The sequence below is a fragment of the Cyprinodon tularosa genome, unplaced genomic scaffold (assembly GCF_016077235.1).
Source record: "Cyprinodon tularosa strain WSP-4 unplaced genomic scaffold, ASM1607723v1 ctg199, whole genome shotgun sequence".
NCBI lineage: Eukaryota > Metazoa > Chordata > Actinopteri > Cyprinodontiformes > Cyprinodontidae > Cyprinodon > Cyprinodon tularosa.
Genome location: NW_024038729.1, coordinates 1,894,112 through 1,920,430, shown reverse-complemented (window position 1 = coordinate 1,920,430; position 26,319 = coordinate 1,894,112). Strand labels below are relative to the sequence as shown.

At 37.7% G+C, this 26,319-nt stretch overlaps 1 protein-coding gene across 1 annotated transcript in view; it reads left to right on the top strand.

Annotated features, from left to right (window-relative positions):
- Positions 1 to 26,319, top strand: part of dntt (deoxynucleotidyltransferase, terminal) — a 143,520-nt gene that overhangs the window by 24,989 nt on the left and 92,212 nt on the right. The window contains exons 4-7 of the mRNA XM_038284050.1: positions 13,234 to 13,404; positions 20,819 to 20,890; positions 21,034 to 21,157; positions 23,113 to 23,245. Coding sequence (XP_038139978.1) covers positions 13,234 to 13,404; positions 20,819 to 20,890; positions 21,034 to 21,157; positions 23,113 to 23,245 — 500 coding nt within the window. The remainder of the gene's footprint in view (positions 1 to 13,233; positions 13,405 to 20,818; positions 20,891 to 21,033; positions 21,158 to 23,112; positions 23,246 to 26,319) is intronic.

Genomic DNA, 26,319 nt, shown 5'->3' with positions numbered 1-26,319 from the left:
GTTTCCGTATCTTCCTCCAATATCCCAAACTTTCATTGTCTTCTCCGTCACTCCAGAAAATCCTCAATACATTTACACACGAGTCGATCTCCCAACTTTTTTTGAGTATACAGCTGTCCTCACCTCACCACATGCCCGTCAAAAGGAAGCACAAACTGATGCTTATTTCCTCATTGATTTTGTGAAACAACTTTTTTGAAATAGCTGCAAAAACATTGCGGTGGATTTACTAAGAGTTTGAGCTTAAGCTTCTGAGCTGATGGGTTAGCTTTCTGCCTGGTCCTGATGAATTAACACAGTCTCAGGTCATCACATGACCATCATGCTGATATTCACTGCTGTTTAAATTGTTTGTCAGATGTAACAGGTCACATAACTTAAAACATTTCCCCTTTGTCCCGTCAGTAGGAAAATGTGAAATAGCCTTTTTTTCCCAGTCTTTCTTTTTGTTAAATCATGGAAGCTCTCCCTAAAGTACTTTTTTTAAAAAAATATATAAATACTTGTCCTTAAACATTCATAGAGAACAATTCAGCAAAAAATAAATAAAAATAAAAATAAATAAATAAAAAATCACAAGGATTATAAACAGTGGTGGACCAAGTACTCAACAGTAGTACTTGAATTAAAGATTAATACTGATATGAAAACTTACTCAACTACATGTAAAGTTAAACATATACATAAATTAGAATTGAATTCAACTTTAAAGGTATAGTGGAGGATTCTTGCACATTTTTGAATAGAGCCACCCTCTTCACTTTAAAAGAAATGCACATGCACAACCCTGTAGCCCTTCCGAGAGGGAACGACTATTAAAAGTGTGCAAGAGAGTGCACAAGCCCATTTCTCCTCTTGCACGCCCTTTCTATAAGTTACTGTTTGGATCGCTCATACAAGCTTATTTTCCAAAAGAAGATTTGCAATTTTCTACTTTGTCAGACTCACTGACATTGGTAAGTTTTCATTGGTAAGTGAAAATGGGGACGAGCATGTAGGACGGCCTTACGTAAACATATCACCAGAATAATTGACAATTTGGATGACCTCTTATTTTGAGGATCCACCCAGAAAAAGAACATCCTCCACTATACCTTTAAGTACAAAGCAACGAAATGTAGTTAGAGTACTGCAGTACTTAAAAATAATCATATTCAAAAGTACATGCTTTTAAAAATTACTGAAACCTTCAACAATACAAATGTAATTTTCTAATATCACTAAATTTCTTTATAATTTTCTGAGTAATTTTAAAGAACCTTGTAACTTTCATAAACCACAAATGTATTGATGTGTAGAACCACCTGCTACAGATATTAGAGAGCCTCCCCTGCGCCTTCACAATAAGAGCCTCTCCTTAGAGCACGAGGTTTACCTCTGTCGAAGTGTAATGGAGGGAGAATACCTTATTGGTAGTGGTGGCCAGTGGTTAGGGCATAAAGCTCGGAATACTGAGGTTTTGAGTTCGAAACTCACTCCAACAGACTGCCTCTCTGGCTCTTTGAGCAAAACCCTGAACCCCTGATTGCTCCCCGGGCGCCCCATAATGGCAGCCCACTGCTCCCCAAGGGGATGGGTTAAATGCAGAGGTACAATTCTCCAATGTGACATCTATAAAATGTAATACATTTTTATTATCTATAGCACCTGTAAAGAACTTCAGCATAAAAAGCCACAAAAAAAATAAGGGCGGCTATTTTTAAAAAAAATCTAAGATAAAAAGAAAACGAAAGTCTTGAGTCTCCTCACACTTTCAGCATCGAATAGAGATTTAAGGTTGAATCTACTACCACAAAGAAACCACAACTCTGATTTGAAAAGCCATCCTATTGAATAACTTGGCCACAGGCAACCACTCACACACTCATTGATAAAATTCAGAAACTGAAATTAACATCTTCCCCTTAGTTTCTCTCATTTGTGGTTTTGTCATGCAAATCTCTAAACAGTGGTGTCCAAATTCAGTTCTAATAGCTTCTATCTGCCATGTCGAAATTAAAAACAGCAACAGCGGATTGCAAAGCTAAGCTGAACTAAAAAGGAACAAGAAACTAACAGCTTCCTTGAAATGTAGTGGACTAGAAAGTACAATACTTCTAGCCTGACGTAGTCCTACTCAATTCTAGTCAGAATATGAGTCTGATACTGCTCCATGGAGCTGTGATTATGGGGCGTGTTTCGAACGAACCAGGAAAAAAAATGCCTCTGCACTCAATTGGATAGACCTACAACCAATAAGAGCAACGGAGAGCGTGACGTATGTTAAGCGACGCATAGTTGTTGTCAACAAAAATCAAAGTGTGCAGTTGCACGCCTAGAATAAGAAGATGAGCGTGAACGATTTTTGCCGGTGTTGCAACAAAAATGTATTTGCTGTTGATATCTTCTAGAACAGACCTAATAGCAGAACCTACACACCTCAACTCTCCAGCGGAAGCCATTGTTGTTGTCACCCAAGCGCGTTTTGGTGACGTGGTTGATTACGTTACTGTTGATCATCTGTCCATCATCGTATAAAGCCCGCCCTGACAATTTGATTGTCCTGCCAGCTATTGGGCGAGCATACTCGCGCTACTATTGAGCAATGCCAGACCGAACTTCCCGACCTGAAACGTTGTGGGCGGGACTAAGTTCGGAATGGCACCCAGGCTACAATACTTCACCCCCCAAATAAAATGAATCAAGTTAAGATACTAAATACTTGAGTACACAATCAAGTAAATTTACTTTTTATTTTCCACCACTGAATATAGGCAATGTTTTATTTTGCTTCTTGCTTTTTATTCACAAAATTCCACTGCAGGTATTTAAGAGGTTTATTTACACCTGTAAATATGCTTTCGACCATCTGTCATGTTTTCATCAGGAAAGGACAGAGTGGCAGGTTTACATGGAGATGCATTAAAGCAGTACTTTCATCCTGTGCTCTTTACTTCTCCTGCTGGTGACAGTTTTATCCAGTACATGTCCTTTTTGTCCCTCAATACAGTCTTGTTATGTTATGATACAGGAAGATAATAAGCTTCATCAACTCCTTTTATGTTATTCTTGCTGCCTGACACTTCAACTCAACTCCTTCAACAACACAGAAACAGAATATGGGGAAACTTGAGCCCCTTATTCTGTATTTAATAAACAAAACACACAAAGCATTGAGAGTTTCAGTAGATTTCTAGTTGAAAGTGTTTTTTCAGGCACCGTGTGAAGTGCAGAGGGCACAGTGTGAGCACTGGCCTATTTTAATCCAAGGTTCAGCTGTCACTTTATTCTTCTGGGATGGTGGCTTTACTTAAGCAAGCACACATCATCACAGGACATGGTCCACTGGAGCGGGTGAAGGGCCAAGCTGGCTTACTAAAAAGCCTTATTTGGTAGCCATCATGTAAAAAAACATTCCTACTTTAGCCACATCTAGTGAAATAACCTGATTCTGATGCCGAGGCCGTGGGAATGGCCCCCGCATCCTCCATCCACGTAACCATGATTTTTCTCATACTGATTATAAAATTATAAAATTATCTTGGGATTATCAATCTAAGACTCATTGAAAATGGATGGAAATAACATTTAAAGCAGCCACATCCTCACAGCAGCATATGGAAATCCTTTACAAATGATGCATTAAAAGCCTGAAATAACCTAGTGTGGTGTGTTTGTGGCAGTTTGAAATAAGTAACAGATGCAATGATTGCACAATGCAGCTGAACAAGAACAACATTAATAAAGTTAGACAAGAACGAAATCAACCTTTCATTTATAGACTTGTGTTCTCATTTAGTTCTTTGCTTTCCTTGCTGCGTCTCTTTTTCCACGTGCAAAGGGGCAGGGAACTGTGCAAAAAAACAAAAGAACTTAAAGGCCTGTCCATTATAAAGTGGTGGTGGGGGGTAAATGGGTGCACTATATCAATGTCCCTACACACCGAGCCTCCCTGCTGACCCCTATCTGCTCATTAATCAGATAAGCGCATGCAAGCTGGATCTGTAGCCTTGAGCACTAACACCACATAGCTGCTGCAACAGCATGACAGCTGACAAAACTTCACTGATCGCCCGTTTGTAGGAAGATCTGTTTTTCTACTGGTTAAACAATTATATTGACTGAGTTGTTTTCAGAGCTTCATTCATTTAAAAAAAACTTAGTAAACAAGGTTTAATTAGTTTTATTTGTTGTTACAAATTCAAGAAATGTCTTTTTACAATAGCTAAACCTAATCAGAAACAAATAACTTTCTATGGGTCTCTCAACTTGAGCCATTTTTGATAAAAAATGGCAGTCATGAACATTTTCTCATTGGTAATATTGCAACATTTGGCACAGCTTTTCTTTGAACCAAATATATAAACCATTAGCAATTTATCTTTAGACACCAGTTTACATCGTAAATTGGTGAGTGCAGATCAAAAGCATTACAATGAAAAAAAAAAAAAGAATCCTTAAAGAAAATATGCCTAATAAACTCTATAGAGTTTATGCATGGATTGATCTCTAATTTGTTGTGTGGAAATACCAAGCAAAACATAAGGGCAGTGCAATTTTAAAACTGAAATTCTTAAAATCTTAAAATGTTCTTTAACTAATAAAAAACAATAACATTACATTTTACATTTGATGGAGTGTTAGACACAAGATCATAAAGTTTAAAACGGCTTTAAAATTAAATCCAAACAGCAACTTAGCCACAAAAATCTAATTATTTTTTTGTTTATGTTTTATTGTCATTACACTGTCACAAATACAGAGCAGCAAAATTATCTCTGCATTTAACCCAGCCGCTTCCATTGTGCAGCACCCGGGGAGCAGTGTGGAGTAAAGCGTCTTTGCTCAGGGACCCAGAGTAGCAGTCCGTAGGAGTGGGGCTCGAACTCAGAACCTAACCACTAGGCTGCCACTCCCCAAAGCAGGCATTAGCGGAAAGGATCTTGCCAAAGGACCCACACTGGCAGCTCATACCCCTCAGATTGGATATGAACACAGGCCTCCTGTTTGCTGGACTGGTGACTTACCACTTGAGCTAGACAGGCGTTTGAGTAAATTCTAATAAATACAAGCGAGACAAAATTTCAGTTGTTCAAATTTAAACCAGACTGAAAAGACTCTCTGCTCCCTTAAAGACTTCTGGAGCTCCTAGCATAAAGAGACATGGACATATTTAAAGAAATAGTACACCCAAAACATGATTAGCCTTCATTTTCTACTCACCCCCATGCTGAACAACACTCTGGAGTACTTTTTTGATATCTCAAATGCATCTGGAGATCTGGGAGGCTTCTTGCTGTCTGCTGACATTCAAATAATGGAGGTCTATGGTGACCGAGACAGAAAGGTCCATAAAAGTCCACAAAAAACGTGTCAATATTCCTCCATACTGCTCGTCCAATGTATTCCAAGTGTCCTGAGTGGGTAGCATCCAGAATTTACTCAAAACGAAGTCATTTAGAATGTTTTTAGAGCATTAACAGTAGTGTATAGGACTTCCTGAAAGCGCGCACATGCGCGCTCCCGACGCTACGGAAGCCGGCAGACCAAACCAGCGCATTCAGCTCGGCAAAGAACTCATGCTCTTCCTCAACACTGAAGTCCTCAGACATTTTTCTTTCGTTGTTTCTTTCTTTGCACAGGTAAACAGCACATTTCTTCTTCTACGCTTGCATTATTGGCAGAGCAGACGCTGAATGCGCACTTTCATCTGGTTTGGTCTGCCGGCTTCCGTAGCGTCATGAACGTGCCGGCGCGCGCTTTCAGGAAATCCTTTACACTACTGTTTATGCTCTAAAAACATTCTAAATGACTTCGTTTCGAGTAAATTCTGGATGCTACCCACTCAGAACACTTGGAATACATTGGACAAGCAGTATGGAGGAATATTGACACGTTTTTTGTGGACTTTTATGGACCTTTCTGTCTCGGTCACCATAGACCTCCATTATTTGAATGTCAGCAGACAGCAAGAAGCCTCCCAGATCTCCAGATGCATTTGAGATATCAAAAAAGTACTCCAGAGTGTTGTTCAGCATGGGGGTGAGTAGAAAATGAAGGCTAATCATTTTTTGGGTGTACTATTCCTTTAATGCAAGTCCAATGGATGGTGTTGCTTCTTCCTCCAACACACAAATGGCTTAAAGAGATTATAATGCTGTCTTCATTTTCTCCTGTTAAACAGGTTTATCTGTTTCAGTGACTTACCTGCAGCTTAGTTGTCTCAGGAATCATGTCAGCTTCTTGATGTAGAAAATGTTGAACAACAACAGTTTCATGTGAAGATTAAGCCTGGTTGAACACCAAGAAGTGTAAATCTTAATATACAAAGACATTTCAGCATTTCAAAAAAAGAGTTGAACCACTATAGGCCAGTTCCACAGATTCCAGTCTTTCTTATTCTATTCTCTACAACATTTTGGTCAATGATTTTAAATGGTCTACCAACACAACGCTGTTTGAAATAGTCTTTTAGTCAGTTCTTTTTCTTTAGTTTGATTTCCTCATAAGAATATTGATAAAAAAATGAAGCTTTCAATCAAATATTTGAGGAACTTAATTCTTTTTTTTTTAATTATCCAGTTAAACATTGCCATAAAATTTTTTCTTTAAAGGGAAAGTCCGGTCAGCAAGGAATATTCAATGGATCATTATTTATAACTAAAACTAAAACGTTCGCGGGGATTTAATGAATCAGTAAAAAAATGAAAACAATAATTTTCGTCGTGATCCCTGGGTCCGGGAGCGGCCGTTTTTGACAAATTATAGTAACACCTCACTCCTGCCATCTTCCGGCAGTTATGTCACGGTGCGGTAAACTGAGCGCCATTCTCCCCGTTTTACAAGCAAAATCAATGGGAACTACTAGACACATTTGCAATCAACAACAATTATTGAAGATTTCCAGAGGACTTCACCATTGAAATTCACCAGAGCTATAGTGAAACTGACAATGACTATATGGATGGCAGTTGGATGTTGTAATACATTAGGAAAATAAAAAAAATTGTTATGTCACCTTTCGGATTCATGATTCACCACAGAAGGTTTGTCGTTTGATTGCCAACTTGAAGAGGGAGGATTTCGCATCGAACTGCTGGTCAGAGAAAAAACATGTAATATGTAGCCAACATTTGGAAGAAGAATATTTTCAAGATGACTTGGATAATAGCGCGGTGTGACAAACACCAGATACAGCACTGGGACTTGATCAACAGCCGATACCGCACCGTGACGTCACAAACCAGTAGGTGGCAGTAGTGTTCTTTGACAAACATGGATGCCTCCTGTAAAGCACATTCAAATGTTATATTTAAAGCACTTTTAGAAGTTTGAATTTTGAATATGACCGGACTTTTCCTTTAAATTAAAATTAAGAATTTGTTAGAAAAGCCTTATTTCCCCACTTCATTTTGTTTCTTCTACTTCCACCAAAGTGTTACAGAAGTTTGAGACAATTTTGTAAAATTGATGATTGCTTCACACTTTGTCAAATATGGTTTCATTATTAAGATAGTCTCCCATCTGAGAGTGCCAATTTAAAAACTTTGACAGGTAAAAGTAAGTAGTTATTTATTTTTTATTCACTTAGGGTGTGCAATATGATTACCGCTCCTAATGAAGGTATAGGCTGCAATAGTTGTGGAAAAACTTTGCTAATTTACACAATCCATATGTGCATATGGTGACTGGAGTAGAGAAAATGTGTGTGTGACAGATGTACAGTCTTCTTGGACCAACTGGCAGCACATATTTCTCCTTATTAACATTATGTTATTGGCTTCATTTGGAAAACATGGGATAGAAAATATCTTATCTTTAACAGAAAATAAAACCATAGCTTATTAGGGCACTAGATAATTCAATCCCATCAAAAACGCCCCAATTTTACCCTGTTGTACGGAAGCTGGTGTCAAACTTTTAGTCTAAACACATCTCTGCAACATGCTCATAAGACACCCTCCTACAAACCCTTGCTCAACACCAGTCAGCCTTATAACCTGTTAAGTAACAAGCTTGAATTTCCTATTTGTTGCATGCTGTGAAGAGAGCCCAACTGTTTGTGTGTGTGTGTGATGTAAAGGGTCGTTTTCTCCCCAAGTGCAACAGTAAACGGGTCAGTGCCTCTCTGGGGTGAGCAGGACTGAAGGCTGCAGCTCACTGACCTGAAGCTGCATGTCTACGCTGGACCACGGGTGGTGCAGTGACCTCATATCTGTGCTCAGCTGGAGGAGAGGAAAACCAGGAGGAAATGTGCTGAAGTTGAACTCTGCTTAGTTTGTGCCCTGGATTTCACTCCCCTCAACTTCAGTCCTCTTTTAACCACATCCGCTATTTGTTATTCAGGCATAGTGCATCAATGGACCGATTCAGCTGTTTGTTGGTTCATGGATTTTTTCTCCAGCATTGTGTGTCTTATAAATAATCCCTAATCATTCATAGGTTAGCTTTCCTTTGCTTACCTCAATGTCTTGAGGAGAGTAAACTAAAGTTCACCTCAGAGATAATGCTGAACAAGAAGAAACAAACCCCAACTGATAAGTCTTCATGTGGATACAGAGAACGAAACGCATTGCTAATACAGAATAAATAGCTCTACCCTTATTTTATCCCACGAGTTCAATCGTGGAGCAACATATTACGTACAATTTTATGCAGCTGCTTTTGATTTGAGTTGTAATGTTGTCAGATTAAATTTTTCTTTACTATATTTTGTGATCCATGTTCTGAAAGGTGCTGTAAAAATGACATGTATTGCATATTTGTCTTATAAATAATTTGACCAGCATTAAGTAAATACAGTACTCACCATCTTGACTTGTATCTCTGATAAAGCTTATCTTTTTACTTTTGTACTCGTCTGCTATGAGGACACCACTTAGGCCCTGATATTTAGAGGATATGAATAAGGAGAGCTCAATTTGCATAGCAAAAAAATGCGATTGCACGTGCAAAAATAGTTGGGTGTGTTGCAGGTGATCAAAGAAAAAACATTCGGTCCTAACCATCAAAATGAGAAAATCGCATGTTTTACTGACAGAGTGAGAGTGGCTTTAAAAGAAAGACTAACCCTTTGAAATTCTTCTTCTTAATCCCTCAAATTCTCCTGGACAGGAGATTCAAAATATGTTAATATCCAAGTAGCATTAAGAAAAAAATCCAAGTTTATGTTTATGATCATAGGACTGCAGGTAATGTAAATAAATGGTAAATGGCATGTACTTATATAGCGCCTTTATTCAAGTTAGGAGACTTGACCAAAGCGCTTTACACTACATTCATTCACCCATTCACACACACACACACTCACACACTGATAGTGGCAAGCTACATTGTAGCCACAGCTGCCCTGGGGCTCACTGACAGAAGCAAGGCTGCCGTACACTGGCACCACCAGGCCCTCTGACCACCATCAGTAGACAATGCAGGTGAAGTGTCTTGCCCAAGGACACAACGACACTGAGAGTCGGAGTCGGGGCTTGAACCGTCAACCCTTCGATTTCAGGGCAAACTCCTACATCCAACGCCACTGTCGCCCCAAAATAACTGTAGACATTGTCCAACTGTTTTAAAGACTTAAAGACACAAAAGGCTCAATCTTTGCTGTTTTTCTTTAAAGGAAAAGTCTGCTCATATTCAGAATTCAAACTTCTGAAAGTACTTTAAAAAATATGAAATTATCACATACTGTTTTATAAATGATAAGTGTTTTCAATTAAGAGTAATTTTCATTTGAATGTTCTTTACTGGAGACATCCATGTTTGTCAAAGAACACTACTGCCACCTACTGGCCGCTCACACTGAGCCTGGTTCTGCTGGAGGTTTCTTCCTGTTAAAAGGGAGTTTTTCCTCTCCACTGTCGCTACAAGCATGCTTAGTGTGAGGGATTGTATATGAGTCAATGCAACCAACTGGTTTCACTTAGATAGAAAACTTTGTATCAATTTGACTGTATGATCTGGTTGAACTGTAAAGTGCCTTGAGATGACATGTGTTGTGAATTTGGCGCTATATAAATAAACTGAATTGAATTGAATTACTGGTTTGTGACGTCACGGTGCGGAATCGGCTGTAGATCAAGTCCCAGTGCTGTATCTGGTGTTTATCACAACGCGCTATTATGCAAGTCATCTTGAAAACATTCTTCTTCCAAATGTTGGCTACATATTACTTGTTTTTTCTCTGGCCAGCAGTTCAATGCCAAATCGTTGTCAGTTTCACTATAGCTCTGGTGAATTTCAATGGTGAAGTCCTCTGGAAATCTTATACAATTGTTGTTGATTGCAGATGTGTCTAGTAGTTCCCATTGATTTTGTTTGTAAAGCGGAAAGAATGGAGCTAGGCTTACCGTACCGTGGCGTCACTGCCGGAAGATGGCAGGAGGGAGTTGTTACTGTATTTTGGCACAAATTGCCACTCCTGGACTCAGTGATCGTGAATAAAATAATTATTTTTTTAAACTTATTAACGCTTAATTCGTTAAATCACCACGAACGTATTAGTTTTAGGTATAGATAATGATTTGTTATTCCTTGCTGACCAAACTTTTCCTTTAACATCCATCTTTTAGAAAAATTTCTCCATTAACCAAAGCCTTTTACTGTAATGGAATATTTGTCTTTTAAAGCTTTAAAGAATATTTGGACTAAGTATCAGACAGAGGGAATCCCATTGCCAGTATATTGATGCTTTCTGCAGTTGTTGATTGTAGTTTTCAGCTGAGAGGCATTCTTTAATAAAGCAAATCTTCCTGAATTAATGCAAATTAGAAATTATGTTCTCACCATATACACCTTTATTATTATTTAGCTTTTTGTTTATAATTTCATTTTAAATATTCTTACCACTAACAAAGATGCTCTTTGTGTGTTTTGTTATGATATAGGTAAAGAATGTAAACGGTTGTAAGATAATGAAACACTATTTTCTAAAATTTTAAATGTAAGGAGATTTCACAAAGACAATGTGGCAGACAAAAAATTAGACTGCATAGACAACCCTTGGTTCTTTAGAGGCAGTAGAGCACTGCTTTATGTCAGTAATAATTAGTTGTGTGAAGTACTGAAAAATCATTTAGTCCAACTGTTTTAGCTTCTGAAGTCTTTGTTCTCTGTCTAACAGGACTGCACAGATATACTGTCAAACCTTTTTAAGTATAAAACATATTTCTTTGTAAAATGTCAGAATAAAATTGTCAGAAACTTTAAATGGAAAAATCAGATTTCCACGGCAGATTTTGTTGTATCATAAAAGGTTTTCTAATAAAAGTGGATGACAGGGAGGACATTATGTTCTCTGAGGCTAACGATAAATCTAAAACAAAATTGTTCTAGGAAACAGAGCCGAAAAACACTAAGATGGCTTATTTTAAAAGATCCCATAACACTGGGGAGAAGACAAAGAATGTTTCTGTTAAAAATCACATAATAATAGAGCTGCAGATTGGAGAAAGACAGAATTATAACTTTTTATCAAAAGCCTTTATTTCTTATTTGGGGAGGAACATGAAGGTAGCTTGATCTTATTAACTTTACTTGATATCTATTTCCAACTATATGCTTTAAATCAATATTGTGCAGCTATCTTTTCCTCTGAAGTGAGTGCTGACTTTTAGGAATAGCATGTAACTTGAACCTCCTCTATATGTGCTCTATCTTAGAAATGCTTTTTATACCTGACAGTGTCCCTTTGGGTTTGCGCTTATTTTACAAGATACAACAAATCAGCTTCTTTCTGATGAGAAAAGTTGAGCCTCTTGAAAAATATGTCCATGCCCTGAACAGAATAGGTCTGTCTTTGGGCTTATTTGGCATGGATTCCTGCATCAAAACATATTTATTTGAAGGTAGTTAGCCTGCGGTTCTGCAGAGATTCTTTTAATAATGAGCATTATCACCTGCAAAGATGGGTCCATTGTCTCTTATCTTTCTCTGGACCATAAGACCATTTTACTGGCCACCAAGGAGCAGTGATACCAGAGTCATTAAAGCACCTACTGGTGCTTTCACTGACACGGTGTGGGGAAGTTTCATCTCCTGCTGCAAAATAAAATCAACCCCTCTCAAATGTTTGTCAGCAGAAGGCGACATGTAGTGCTTTTAAATTCTTTATAAAGGGCTGTCCAGAATTTGGACCACTACCAGCAATCATCTCTGGCTGTGGAAATTTCAAAATTGACCTCAAGTACCATTGCCTCTGTGTATTTCTACTCTTCTACCAGCCATGGGAGCCTAATTTTTAAATGAAATGCAACATTTTATCTCATCAAAAAAGATGAAAAGACGTTGGTTCACTGAGGAACAATACAGTCCTTTTACCTCCACCTGATGAAAATGCTTTTAACACCTTCTTGACCGTAAATTGCAAGAGAAAATGAGTAAACAAATGGAAAAAGCTTTTAAACGGCCAAAGCGAATACAAAAATTGTTATTAGTTTTCGAAAGAAACAAAATCATCTTAAAAATTGAAGAACCAAGAAACTTTAACCCCTGGTTCTTCAGGCTATTTATAAGGAAAATGTGTCATAAACAACAAGGTCTTTTATAAATTGCTAATTAAAATGACCCAGAAAGTATCAATAGTAAAATCTGCAAGTAGCTTCCATTAGAAATAATGCATTGAGCTCAAAGAGGAAGCATCAAACCATAGCAATTTGACGCAAGACATTTTTTTTTTCTCCTTTTCTAGCTTTTCCATTTTTGGAAAAGTTAAATAAAAAATGACATACAGGGATTTGGTGTTGTACAGTATGGTTATGTACACCCCAGGATATGTTCAAAACAACTGAAGGACCTTTTAAAACCATAGAATTACACAGGGTACACCTTCTTTTTACCACAACGGTATAAAAATCTTTTTTTTTTTTGGGCCCAGACTTTGGCCTTTTTGTATGAATACTCGCAAAATGACAGGATGCTGCCTCATGGATCTCTCTGTGTGGTCATCCAAAAGAAAAGCAACATTCAGAGAGTCCTAGACAGCAACAGTGACAGAGAAAAGACACAGACTGAAGACAGAGGAGTGAAATGGAGCGTGCAGTTATCTGTGTCTAGTCTTCCTTTATGGCTGAGTGCAGTGAATACTCACCTGGAATATTTTTGCTTGACCTGATTCTATCTCTTTTTCTTATAAATCCCTCTTTTTTGAATCATCATGACTCTTAATATGTTATATTTTACAGGACAAAAACCTTCTACCCTCTCCTGCTTTATCCTTCAACCTTCCTTAATTTGTCCTTACCTATATTCCTTTAGGACGCATTTGAAGTTCTGGCTGAAAACTATGAATTCAATGACATTGAGGGACGGTGCTTGGCCTTCAGGAGGGCTGCTTCTGTCCTGAAGAGTCTTCCCTTGGCTGTGCAGTGTGTTGGGGCCACACAGGACCTGCCATGCCTGGGTGAACATACTAAGGCTGTCATGAAGGTAAGGCACAGAGAGACACCAGGAAACAACTTTCTGTCTCTGTTCTAATTTAACTTCAATATATTCACTGCTTTCCAAAAGTTTCTATATCCAATTTACATTTTCTTATCTAACTGTACACTATTGCTTGGATCATGAAATGAAATATATGCATGGCTTCATTTTTTTTTAAATAAAGAAATTCATTAATTTTTACTTAAACCTAATTTTTCTAAGACCCAGAGCAATTATCATTCTAAAATGTTCACATCTACATCCTCCTCCAGGACCTTTCTGTTGGTTGATACCAGGAGTTAGCATTTTAGGCATTTTACAAGTTAAGAAATGTCCTTTAAATTATGAGTGGGTATTAGGTGGAAAACAGACCCTTGGTCTTAAGAGGTCCATCCCACAAGTTGATACTTCTGTAGTCTCACAATTATATTTTGGAAGCATAAATCTGGCTACAGTTGAAGGTTATGGGCCTGTCAGAAACAGGACTGGAAGAAAAGATGTGAAGCAAGAGAAACTGGTGATACTGAACTGGTAAAACAATTTCATTGCTAGATTTTAGAGACTGAAAGTAGAATCTGAAACCAGTCTGAAAATGTCTTGTAGAGTTAAGGATGTGTTTTTTTTTTAATATTATCAGTTAATGCAGAACTCAGCCAATTCAGTCCCCAAAATAATCTGTTGCACCTGCACGATGTTTGGCACAATCTGAAAACCTCTGTGTGAGTTTGTGCGTTTGCATCACTCGGTCTGTTCTCTATACCAATGCATGGACCAGACCAAAAGTGTGAATGTACTTTAACAAATTTTCACTGACTTTGATCAGATTCCCCCTTACTGTTAAAGAAAGGCAGTAGTGGGATGATGGCCTTGGTGTGTTTACCATGTTCCTTTTATATCACATGGTTTTGAATGTGGGCTAAAAAATTCCCCTTAAAGGAATAGTACACCCAAAACATGATTAGCCTTCATTTTCTACTCACCCCCATGCTGAACAACACTCTGGAGTACTTTTTTGATATCTCAAATGCATCTGGAGATCTGAGAGGCTTCTTGCTGTCTGCTGACATTCAAATAATGGAGGTCTATGGTGACAGAGACAGAAAGGTCCATAAAAGTCCACAAAAAACGTGTCAATATTCCTCCATACTGCTCGTCCAATGTATTCCAAGTGTCCTGAGTGGGTAGCATCCAGAATTTACTCGAAACGAAGTCATTTACAGTAGAATGTTTTTAGAGCATAAACAGTGTATAGGATTTCCTGAAAGCTCGCACATGTGCGCTCACGACGCTACGGAAGCCGGCAGACCAAACCAGATGAAAGTGCGCATTCAGCGTCTGCTCTGCCAATAATGCAAGCGTAGAAGAAGAAATGTGCTGTTTACCTGTGCAAAGAAAGAAACAACGAAAGAAAAATGTCTGAGGACTTCAGTGTTGAGGAAGAGCATGAGTTTCGAGTAAATTCTGGATGCTACCCACTCAGGACACTTGGAATACATTGGACGAGCAGTATGGAGGAACATTGACACGTTTTTTGTGGACTTTTATGGACCTTTCTGCCTCGGGCGCCATAGACCTCCATTATTTGAATGTCAGCAGACAGCAAGAAGCCTCCCAGATCTCCAGATGCATTTGAGATATCAAAAAAGTACTCCAGAGTGTTGTTCAGCATGGGGGTGAGTAGAAAATGAAGGCTAATCATGTTTTGGGTGTACTATTCCTTTAATCCCTATGCCCAGTGTGTACTATATCTGGTTATTCGTACTGTTAAAGGAAAGCTCTTCGTCTGCACCTTGAAGCTTTCTCTCTCCAATTCTTTTTCCTGAATAGAGATCACTCGGGACAAACTCTTCCAATAACACTTCGTAACGTTTATCTATTAAATAACCAGCAGACATGACAACAGATTTTGATCAAAATTGTAATCTTACTCAGAACAGAGAAGTTGCTTAGAGTTACAGAAGGCAGCTGCTTACCAACCAGGCTCACTTCTCGGGAGTGGCTGCAATTAACAGTTAAAGAAGCATTTCATACCACTGCAGTTTGCCATATTCTCACATTTTGCAGATCAGGAGACATCCATGGCTCCACACTTATCAAAATATCACTCTTTGTTCTTAGCTGAAGGACACCGCTCTCATTCCATTCTCAAATCTTTGCCACGTACAAAATGAAAATTATAACTGTATACAGCCAGACTGAGGATCTGGCCTAATTAGATAGACTACTGGGGAAAACATCATTTCTGAAAAGCAACAGGCAGCTAATATTGAGGAATAATAAACTCACACATCATCAATGATAATTATCCTAACAGTATTGTAAACTACAAATGAAACTCTATATGGCTTATTTCTAACAATGGCTTTCTTTTTATATTATCTAACTCTTCCATAAAACTCAGATTTATGAACTGCATTGTTAATGATATTCCTGTCAAAAGCTTACTTCACATGAACTCTGGATCTCTACAGCTCCGGTAGAGCTGCCATAGGCCTTTGGCTGTTTGTCTGATCAATGCTCATCTTTTCCACTGCTCAGTTTAGGACCAAACTCATGTTATAGTATATTTACAGGGGAGCCTTCGTCTTTCTTTTTTAACTCTCCCTGATCTGTCTGCTGTATCTTGATAATGTAGTTTGTTCACTTAATTTCACTATAAAACCATTTGGGACCTTCAGAAAACAGCTCTATATACGACAAGAAAAAAAAAAAAATCACACACTCTGTTTTCTTATTAGGTACATTCTGATGACAAATTGATTTCATTAAGAGTAAAAGATGCTGAATACAAATACATGCCCAGGCAGATTTAATTTTTTAAAAACAACTTAAAACCATCAATCTTTTCAGTTTACTTCACAATAATCCAAAGACCTAATGAAACACAATACAATGTTGGTTTGTGATAAAATATAAAAAGGTTCGATTTCGATGATCACTTTGTAAAAAGGACAACAGTGATTTTTCAACTTTTCAGAGGAAGGTCGACTCCTCTGTTTAGTCTCATTTACTGAGGAATCCAATCCGAATAGAAAAAGAAGATTGATTACCGGTTTTGCTATAGCATAATTCAGCCGGTGACAATGAGGGGTGCAAACAAAAGAAATAGATGTTTTATGCAGTAAAAATGACCTTCAGTTTGTAAAATAATTAACGATAATAATAATAATTAAAGTAATAATAATTAAAGTACAAAACCACATAAATATTAGTAATTGTGATTTTCTACAGACAGTTAATATTTCGTTGTTGTACAAATACATTTTCATGGATCCTTAAATGAGAAAATGCAAAACAAAGATATAAATACCTGAAAGTCCTATCTATATTCAAGTCTACCTTTCATTTCAGGCATTAACTTAGAACACAAACCCCGAATATATCCAAAGGAAGCAAATGTGTAGCTAAGATAGAGGTACCTCGGTTTATTGAGTGGCTTAACTAATCTACAGAATTAGATATTAAAGAAAGACTGTGGTAGGAACTGAAGCTTTCCTTCTTAAATCTTTTTTTGCATGGTTATCTTTGACTAACCAAGCAGCAGCAAAGCAAACCCTGAAGGATTTAGAATGTTTCTGTTTGAAATTTGAGCCTGATTTAAATTACTACATTGCTTCCTCAGCATAACATCTAGTTCCACATAAGGTTTTTATTCACCCGTCCATTTAAGTAATGTGTGCCATTAGAGAAATACCTAAAAATGTAAGACAATGTGCTCCTAGAAACAGGATTTTTGAATCACTATCATTACCAGTTTGTATCTTAACTTTTGCATTTTTTTTTTCACAGTTTATGAAAAAATAAAAACATTAATTATTTGTATGTTAGCAAAATATCTTTTTGAAGATATCTAACAATTCAAACCAGTTCATTTATTATTTTTGACATATCACAGCCCATAATAAATCAACTAAATTAAGCTGAAACATATTTACTTCACTATGAAGTATAATATACCTAAACTTTTACAATGTTCAGGGTGTCAAAGAGTTGCTGTGTGAAAGAAGGCAGAAATAAAATGAGCAATAGTTAACATTAAATGAAGGTGCAGCTGACCTTTTGATTATTACTCATGTCTGAGTTTCTTACTCTATAAAACAAATAAGAGCTCTATAATTACAGTCATTTAGGGGAAAAATTGCTGCGCAATTGCAGAGTCAAGGATGAAAAGGCACATAAGCCACATAAAGAAAAAATAAATACATGCAATAATTATATCAAATATAATGAGCAGAATAGTCAAAAGATGCTGTTCATGCTTAAAAGAAACTGTGGGACAGGAGAAATTTCAGGGCTTAACAACAAAAGAAATAAATCTACAAACTCTAGCCTTTGTACTGTTTTTGTATTTTTCAAGTTTTCATGATAAGGCATTATCCGATGCAGAATACATACAGAGCTTATCTCATTTCATGGATACACAGTAAAGTAAAAAAAAAAACATGGCATACATCTGTATGACAGATAAACTTACAAAAAACATATTAATTTAAATATTAATAAAAGTTTACATAAACAAAGATAAGGGGGCACCTGTAGCTTGAATAGCAGGTTCGGTGCACATAAGGAGTAATGAGTATAGTAATACTATTTTTTTATTAGCACTGATCCTTCATGCTCTTAATGTTATAGGGGAGTATTTTCCCAAAGATCCACCATCTCCATTTGCACATGCAAAACCCTCGATCTGCGCTCAAGAGAGAACACAAGCCCAATTCTCCTCGTTTAACTGCAGTTTTGTGAAATGGATTTCTCCAAATAGCATGCCAAACTTAACCTGTCGAGTAGAAACTTCACAACTGAGGCATCAGTGGGAAGCCTGACCTGTGCATATGTAAGATACTGCCTGAAAGAATCTCCCAAAAACACTCTGGTCTTGTTTCTCTCTTCTCCTACACTTCGTAGACACTTTTTCTCTTAAGACACTTGGTCATTTTCGGTTAGAAAGATGAGCTTTACTGACTGGCTGAAACTATAGCTCACCACACATATACCCCTAAAAGTGTGCATGCCCAAAAACGTGTAACTTGAACAATTGACAATTAGGAGGATCATTTATTTTGATGATCCACTCAGAAAAAGAAAATCCTCCACTACCTTTAATACTTCCTACTCATTGCTGATATGAGAAAGTCCTCAGTTCGGCCCTGTATCTCATAACCGTTCCTTTTTGTACAATCTATTTTCGCTGCCCAGATCAGAACAGGGCTGATTACCAGGCAATAAGGGCTGTATTATGAACTGTTCTCTCTTTGCAAAGACACAATAAAATGCCAACTAGGTGAAATCCATCGATCCCCGTTCATTTAACCGGAGTGAATGGTTAAATACTTTTTTTCCCATGACAATTCTTAGTCGACTTTTAATAATCAGGGTTATATTTCTTATGCCCAACATAAGCTTTGTTTCCATTAGCCATTACAATTACAGAAATTGTATTTATAAAAGTAAATTTGCAACAATTAAACATTCTGTTAGTACACTTTCTTTTCTCTAGGATGTGTTTTTTGGGCTGTATCAACAATGGTGTATTTTTTCACATGATTAAAATTATTATTTGTAGTAAAAATAGACAAAGAAGCCTAAAGGTGGTAGTGGAAAGCTGATAGCAATAAATGTACTGAACATCGGAATGGCCAAATATGATTTTTCTCTACATTAGCAGAATTTTGACAATCTTCCACACATTTGAAATAGAAACAATGCTAAGCCTAATGCTATGGACAGATCAACAAAATGATTGACATGATCCTTCTCTCTATGAAAAGCATTAATAATAAAAATACTTGTATAATTTTTTTATTTAACGGTTGTTTTTGTTCCAATAGTTGTACAACTAATATTTCTTAGTTTATGATATTTTCTGCACCTAACAAATAATTTCTAGAACAGAATAGAATTAAATAAAATAGAACATAAATACATTTCTTGTCCCAAAGAGAAGATATTTTCAGGATAAGGTTAAAATATTTCTTCGTATTTTGTCACATTTTCCTGCTGCTTTAAAAAAAGATTAAAAAAAACAAGCATTTTTAAAAACAGCTTTCAAAAATTCCAACAAATGTAGCTGACAGTGTCTGTTGATGTTTTCTTTCATTACAAATTTCAAACCTGCCACAGCTATATTATACCTGGATGACACGCTTGGAGGTAAACAGACAAATGTGTTTGGATGTTGTGCAGAAAGAATCAGCCAAGTTACCTCATTCTCTCCCTTATTCCAGCTCAGGTCAGACATCATGGCAGGTTGTCAGAGAAAGTTTACATGGAGGCAGTGCAGCGTCCCTGCAGATGAAAAAGTTAAAGAAGGGCGAGCACACAATCCAACTTTCTGACATGTTAAACCTAACATCATCACAGCAGGTCTGAGAGCAAGCCTCCAGATCTGTCAGAGCTGTCAGCGCCGAGGCAGAATTATAAAACAAAGTAACATAAATGTGCCGCAGAGACCAAATTAGACAGTCTGTGGATGACCTCTCCTCTTTGTTGTTTGTCTACGATGCAGACACCAACCACACACAGAAAGCTCTTCTGTCCCAGTGTTGTCTCTCTGAACAGATTGCTGCGCAAAAACAAAACAAATGACATGACATGAAAAACGAAGTGAAACCAAACTGAGCTAAGAAAACAAAATACTTGATGTGCTTCTGAATATTGGACTGACACTATCAGCTTCTCTTCACATATTGAACATCTAAAAAGGACATTAACATAAAAGTTTGGTGGCAGTGAGGCCGAGTTAGCTTCAACGGGTTGTGCGTAACATAAAAACTGTGCTTGTAAAGGATTGTATCTTATGGGACCAGGAAGTGTGGTAAAGCATTATCCTCTTGTTTGAGGTTGGCCTTAGCTGGAGGCTTGAAAAGCAGAGGTGGACGGTTGGATGCTTCGCTGAGCAATGAAGGCTGCTGCACCCTGCTCTGTACTCACAGTCTCAACCTTTGGATCAATAGTTCATCCATGCTGGTTGCCTTTCCTTTATGCTCATGCTTAAAATGCGGACTAAGCCCTGCAGCATTGAAAAACATATCAGTCTGAATGCTGTTTTCCCCCTTTTTTTTAAGCTGACAGGTATTAACCAGGTTACCGCAACTTGGTTTTCCACTCTCACACAATGAAGACATATAAAGTGGAAGCGCAGACGATTTAATTTGGAGCAAAGTTGTTTGGAAGCGCATAATAGAACCTGATGAAAACATCACCCTGGGCATTTAACGATCGTCATTAAACCGATGGTAATCTGGGGTTTCAAAGCAACAAAGATGTTATTTCTGGAAACAAAATGGAAATGAGGACACCTGATTTAAGTGGAAATGGTTTTCAAATGAGCAGCAATTTCAAGCCATTTGCTGATAGCAGATGGGAAATAAAAGCCAGGGAAACATTGCTTATCTCTAACGTTTGATTTTACGTTTTAAAGGAGATTCTTCAATATGGACGTTCATTTGAGGTTGAGAAAATACTCTCTGATGAAAGGTGTCAAACCCTCAAGGTTGGTAAATGAAAACTAACTTCATTCAGCTGCTGATTTTTCTTTTTTTCAGTAATGAGCTCAAAAATAACTCTCCAATGTTTGAAAGAGAACCCCTTCTGAGAATGTCTTCTTGATTATGTCCTTACGTCGTTCCTTTCCAGCTGTTCACAAGCGTGTTTGGGGTTGGACCAAAAACAGCTGAGAAGTGGTACCGCAGAGGGCTTCGCTCATTCAGCGATGTTCTGGCAGAGCCCAGCATTCATCTAAACCGGATGCAGCAGAGTGGTACATCTCAATTTCCCCGTCTTCAGCAAAACACTTAAAAAAATTATAGAGCAGGGAATTCAACACAAAATTGCTTCCAAAAAACACTCAGTCAAAAGAAACTTAATCATTACATTTACAGTAAGTCTGTATATCCAATATTATTGTTATTATTTTTATTCTTTTTTGATCAAATAAGAGTTTAAAATGGTTTGTATGAAACATTTTAACACTTTGAAATGCTGCTTATCAGAATCTTCTGTGACCAATGCAAAGTAATGTATTGGTAATTGTGATGTAAAGGGAATATTTTTATTTTTTATCAATAAAAACCTGAAAAGTGTGGCTTAATTTTAAATGATTCAATAAAAGAGAATTCTATTTTTCTGAACTGAGAACTGATTGATTTATTCCCGAGACCTGACGACTTTTATTCCTTAGACCTCAAAATCTAACAATGTTTTAATAGAGGCCTGACTTTTTAACTTTTTAATAAGATCTGATCAATTTTATTTCAATTTTTATTCATAAAATGATACCTTGAAACAAATAACTTTGTTCCTGAGACCTACGGATTTCCCAAAATGTACACCATAGCCAAGGCAGTCTTTTCCTATTGTGAAACATAGTGATGGCAGCATAATGAAGTGGGGATGTTATTGTTAAGTAGTGAAAGGAAATATGCTTATAGTTAAAAGATGGATGAATAGAGAAACGTGTAAGAATGTCTTCTAAAGGAAACCTCTAAAAGTTTTCCTTATGGACAACCAAAGTATTTCAGTGAAAACTTATTTCTGTGTTAGAAGTCTGATTGAGAATTTTTTTGAAGATAAAAAAAAAAAAAAGAAAGCTTCTCCCTGATGCATTTTATTTAGTGTAACTCAGCCTGAGTTTGTTTTGGTAAAGAAATATGCAGACGTTTTTTTCCCCCCTTGATGTACAAAGTCGGTAGAGACATGCAGCCCAAAATTATATAACATGTTTGTAGACTTTTCTACAGTATTTAAGCTCACAGAGGTAAATAAAAATTAATAAAACACCTTATTTATGCTATTTTAATGACTTTATTTGTACTTTGTGTTCTAGCTGCTGTAATGTCAGAATTTACTCTAATGAAGCTCAATAAAGGAGCATAGTACTATTTATTGATCAATTTTTCTTATCAAAACAGCCAAAAATGTGTATCCTAACACGGAATCAAAGATGTTATACTTTGATTCCGTACAATCCTGTTAACGGCAAAGAGGTTTATGATTATGGACTAAAAGTGAATAGATGCTTTTAAGACACTAAAGGGTAATAAATCAAATAGACATGAAAAACTAACTTTCCAGAAATCGCTGCTCCGTACAGTACGGTAAACCTTCATGACTCGATGATTGAAAACCTCAAATTGCAGTGTTCACAGGTTGCCATTCATTTCAAACTCCTTTCAATAGTTTAGAATGCTGACAGACACGTCCGTCAAAACGGTCACAATCCATCATACCACTTTGAGCTGAGAAATAAAATAGGTTTCTGATGTGGAAAATGTCTTTGAACTCTAATCGCCTCGCTGTATTCTGGAAATCTTTACTGAGCAGAAACAAGAGCCATCCCATTAATTTTCTGCAGCACCGACAGAAAAATCATTAAAGGTTTTGTAATTAATTGGAGGTGCATAGCTGTTCATCTGTGGAAAAGAAAAGAGAATTAAGTGCTTTTTAAGTGGCACAAAGACAGGAGAAAATGCAAAGTGAGATGCATAAAATGAGATAATCATCAATGCATCAATTATAATTAGGAACAGTTTGCAGATACTGTAATCCTCTTGTGTCAGTCTTGTGCACGCTGTTAGTCGGCTTCTATCAGCAAGTGGAGCATATCACATTTCTACCATACTTTTAATCCACACTGACTCCCTGTTTCCCCAGAGCAAATGGCTGTGATTGATGGCTAGCTGCCAGACTAATAACCATGTGGTCTTTTCCCTGCAGGTTTTCTGCATTATGGAGACATCTCCAGGGCTGTCAGTAAAGCGGAGGCGCAGGCCGTGGGGAACATTATTGACGAGGCTGTCCATGTGATCACACCGAATGCCATACTAGCTCTGACAGGTGGCTTTCGGAGGTACAAGGCTTGTCTCCTTCTTTCAGAGTTGATATTGTAGATGAAATGGAACAACTCCTCCATTTTTTTTTTTTTTGCCCTTCTCTACTGTTAAGTGACGTTTTGTTATGCAAAGAAAATTGCGGATTTCAGGAGCTGTAGTCGATTCCCTTCTAGCTTCAGTCAGAACACTGTAAGTAAAATTGGTTTAAAGAATTGGTTTGACATTAAAACTGGAGCTGATACTTCCCTATTTTTTTCTTCATGGAAAAGAGGAGGTCAGTCTAGTTTTGCACAGACTGTAGGTCATTCAAACACATTACATTGTGAGTATCAGAGTGCATAGCAAGTGCTCTTGTAAAGCAACTTGCTGAGTGCAACTTTCTGGTGACAGACAACACCTCCCTCCGCTCCCACCTCTTTGTGCTTCTCTCTTTTTATGGGTACTGCTTTGTGCCCAAGTAAGCACGGTGCACTCTGCTCTGTCGCACTGTAAAAATTTCAGCCATAACCCAGCAGCGTGTGAGGTAAATAATTCAAAGAGCAGTCTGGCAGTGAGGACATGCTCTTGCTTCTCAACAGGGGTGAGAGAGCGGCAACGACTTAGCTGATGACCTTTAATGCTGTCTGGGCTATAAACACATTACAGTTTCTTTCTCTCCCCTCCATAAAACTTTTATAGTTTATGTTTTACATTCTAAGAGCTGTATTGTTTAATTAGTACAAAATAACTTTAGACTGAGTTATAAAAGTAAATAAAGCTTTATCAATCTGCAATACTCAGTTAATAATAATTATTCTCTGCCATTTTCATTAGTGAAAAGAATGAACCGTTCTATAAAATCCTTATCTACAGTTTCAAGTGCTGATTTTTAAAAACCCTTTAATGTATAAAAAGGCAACAATGCTCTGCAGTGATAAAAAGGGCTACGTTACAAAGTTTTCTAAAGATCAAACTTTTCTGTCCTTTTTTCAGCAGACAGGATCCAATTACATCCAGATTCAGTTCTAATTAATGTCCCTTATCCATCCATTTTCTCCGCTTATTCTGTCAGGGTCATGGTGGGGCCGGTGCCTATCTCCAGCAGTCTCTGGGCAAGACAGGTTGCCAGTCTGTTGCAGGGCAACACAGAGACACACAAAGACATACAACCAGGCAGACACGCACTGATACCTAAGGGCGATTAGGAAATGCCAGTTAACCTAACACTCATGTTTCCATCATTTCTAATCTGATTATTTAGATTCAGATCCAAATAGCACACAGTCAAACTCAATCAAAATTATTGTACAATATCTCCTGGTTATGTATATTAAGAGGTCTAGCCAATAGTTGCAAATTATAGCTTTTATACCAGGCAGACACAATCTGACAACGTGTTTTCCAGGCACCTGGCTAGCGGTGGTAAATCACCCATCCTGCAAACAGGAAGACTTGGTTTGTATCCCAGCTAGGCTGCCAGTTTGGGTACTTAGGCAAGACCCTTCATGTTAAAGCTTGCTTTGAGGAGTGGTGGCCTAGTGGTTGGGACATTGGACTTGAAATCCTGAGGTTGCGAGTCCCTGAGCAAAAAGATCCTTGACGCGCACTGCTCCCCGGATGTCGCACAATGGCAGCCCACTGCTCCCCGAGGAGATGGGTTAAATGCAGATTTAATTTCGTTGCTGTGTACTTGTGACAGTGTAACGACAATAAAAACACTGGAAAAAAGATATAAACTACTTCTGTCAAACTGGCAGGAATCTCAATGCAATCCTGATCGACCCATTGGGTTGAGATGACACAAGGGTGATCCTTTTCCATAACTGCCACTTTATAGGTAACCTTATTTTTTCGCATCATTGTAGTTTTTTTTATTTTATTTTTGACACTAGTCATCTTTATTTAAAAGCAGACTGACAGAAAATGGGGTGGAGTGGTGGGGATGCAGCAAAGGTCACCAAGACATGATTTGAACCAGTAGCAGCTAGATCAAGGACTATTGGTATTTCAATCTGAAAAACTCACATGAAATGAAAAGACAATTAGAAGAAATTTATTGGTACAATTACTTGGTCTTTGGCGCTCAGATCTCGGCAGGAAACATAGCACTGAATTTTGATGGATATGCATGAACAGGAGTAAAGAATAGGGCTGTTTCTGCCCCAGGACTAAAACTGGTGGTGGAGTGGAGATAGATGAAGTTCAGTCTGTAAACTGCTGGTTAGCGAGACGGTGTGCTGAGCTTTATGGGGAGATCCAGTGGACTGTGTGAGCTGATACTAGAGCTTCACTCAGGAACGTGAAAGATGGATGTCTAGTTTGAATAACACAGAATAAGAGAACCTGTCCATGATGAGCAAGAATTAAGTGACAGTAGAGAGGAAAAATTCCCCATTGGGAGGAAACATGGCTTAACATGGCGGCCTTCTACCAGACTGGTTGAAATGAGACCCGGAATGCAGTAAGAGTCCGGGAGGAATGACACTCTGATGAAGTTTTAGCTACGATGGAGGAGGTGGGGCTGGAGGGGGGTTGAAACGGGGTCGTCTGAATAAAGTCACACAGCACAACCACCGCCTGCGTACTAGGAGCAGACAAGTTGCAGATTGGAGGCCTTTTAAGATGCAGATTGGCTTTTGTGGAGGTGTGGTTCAAAGCTGATTGGCTGTGTTGTAGGTGGATGTAGGAGAGTAATCCGTTTCTTCAGTTGAACTTCTGCCTAGGCTCCATTTTAACATTTGCAATGGGATCATATATCATAGCTGTTGGTGTGATTAGGCCAAAGAAAGGGAAATGGGAGCAAACAAAACTCATTGAGGAAGCCAAGCGATGTGTTCAATAGAGCTCGAAAATCTAAACCTTTCTTTGAATTCCAGAGGTGACCACCAATGGATTGGTTGTGTTTGTGACGTAAGGTGACACAGAGTAGACAAAGGGTTTTTTTCCGATGAAAAGAGAAGATAGAAAAATATTGTTTCTAAAGAATGAAGTAGCAAATGCTCTTTAGAAGTTTGTAGGTGACATTTAATTTTTTTATTTATTTAGCTCTTAAGGAAGAAATGACAGTCACCAGTCAACTAACTTAATTCACAAAATACTGTCCCATGTATTA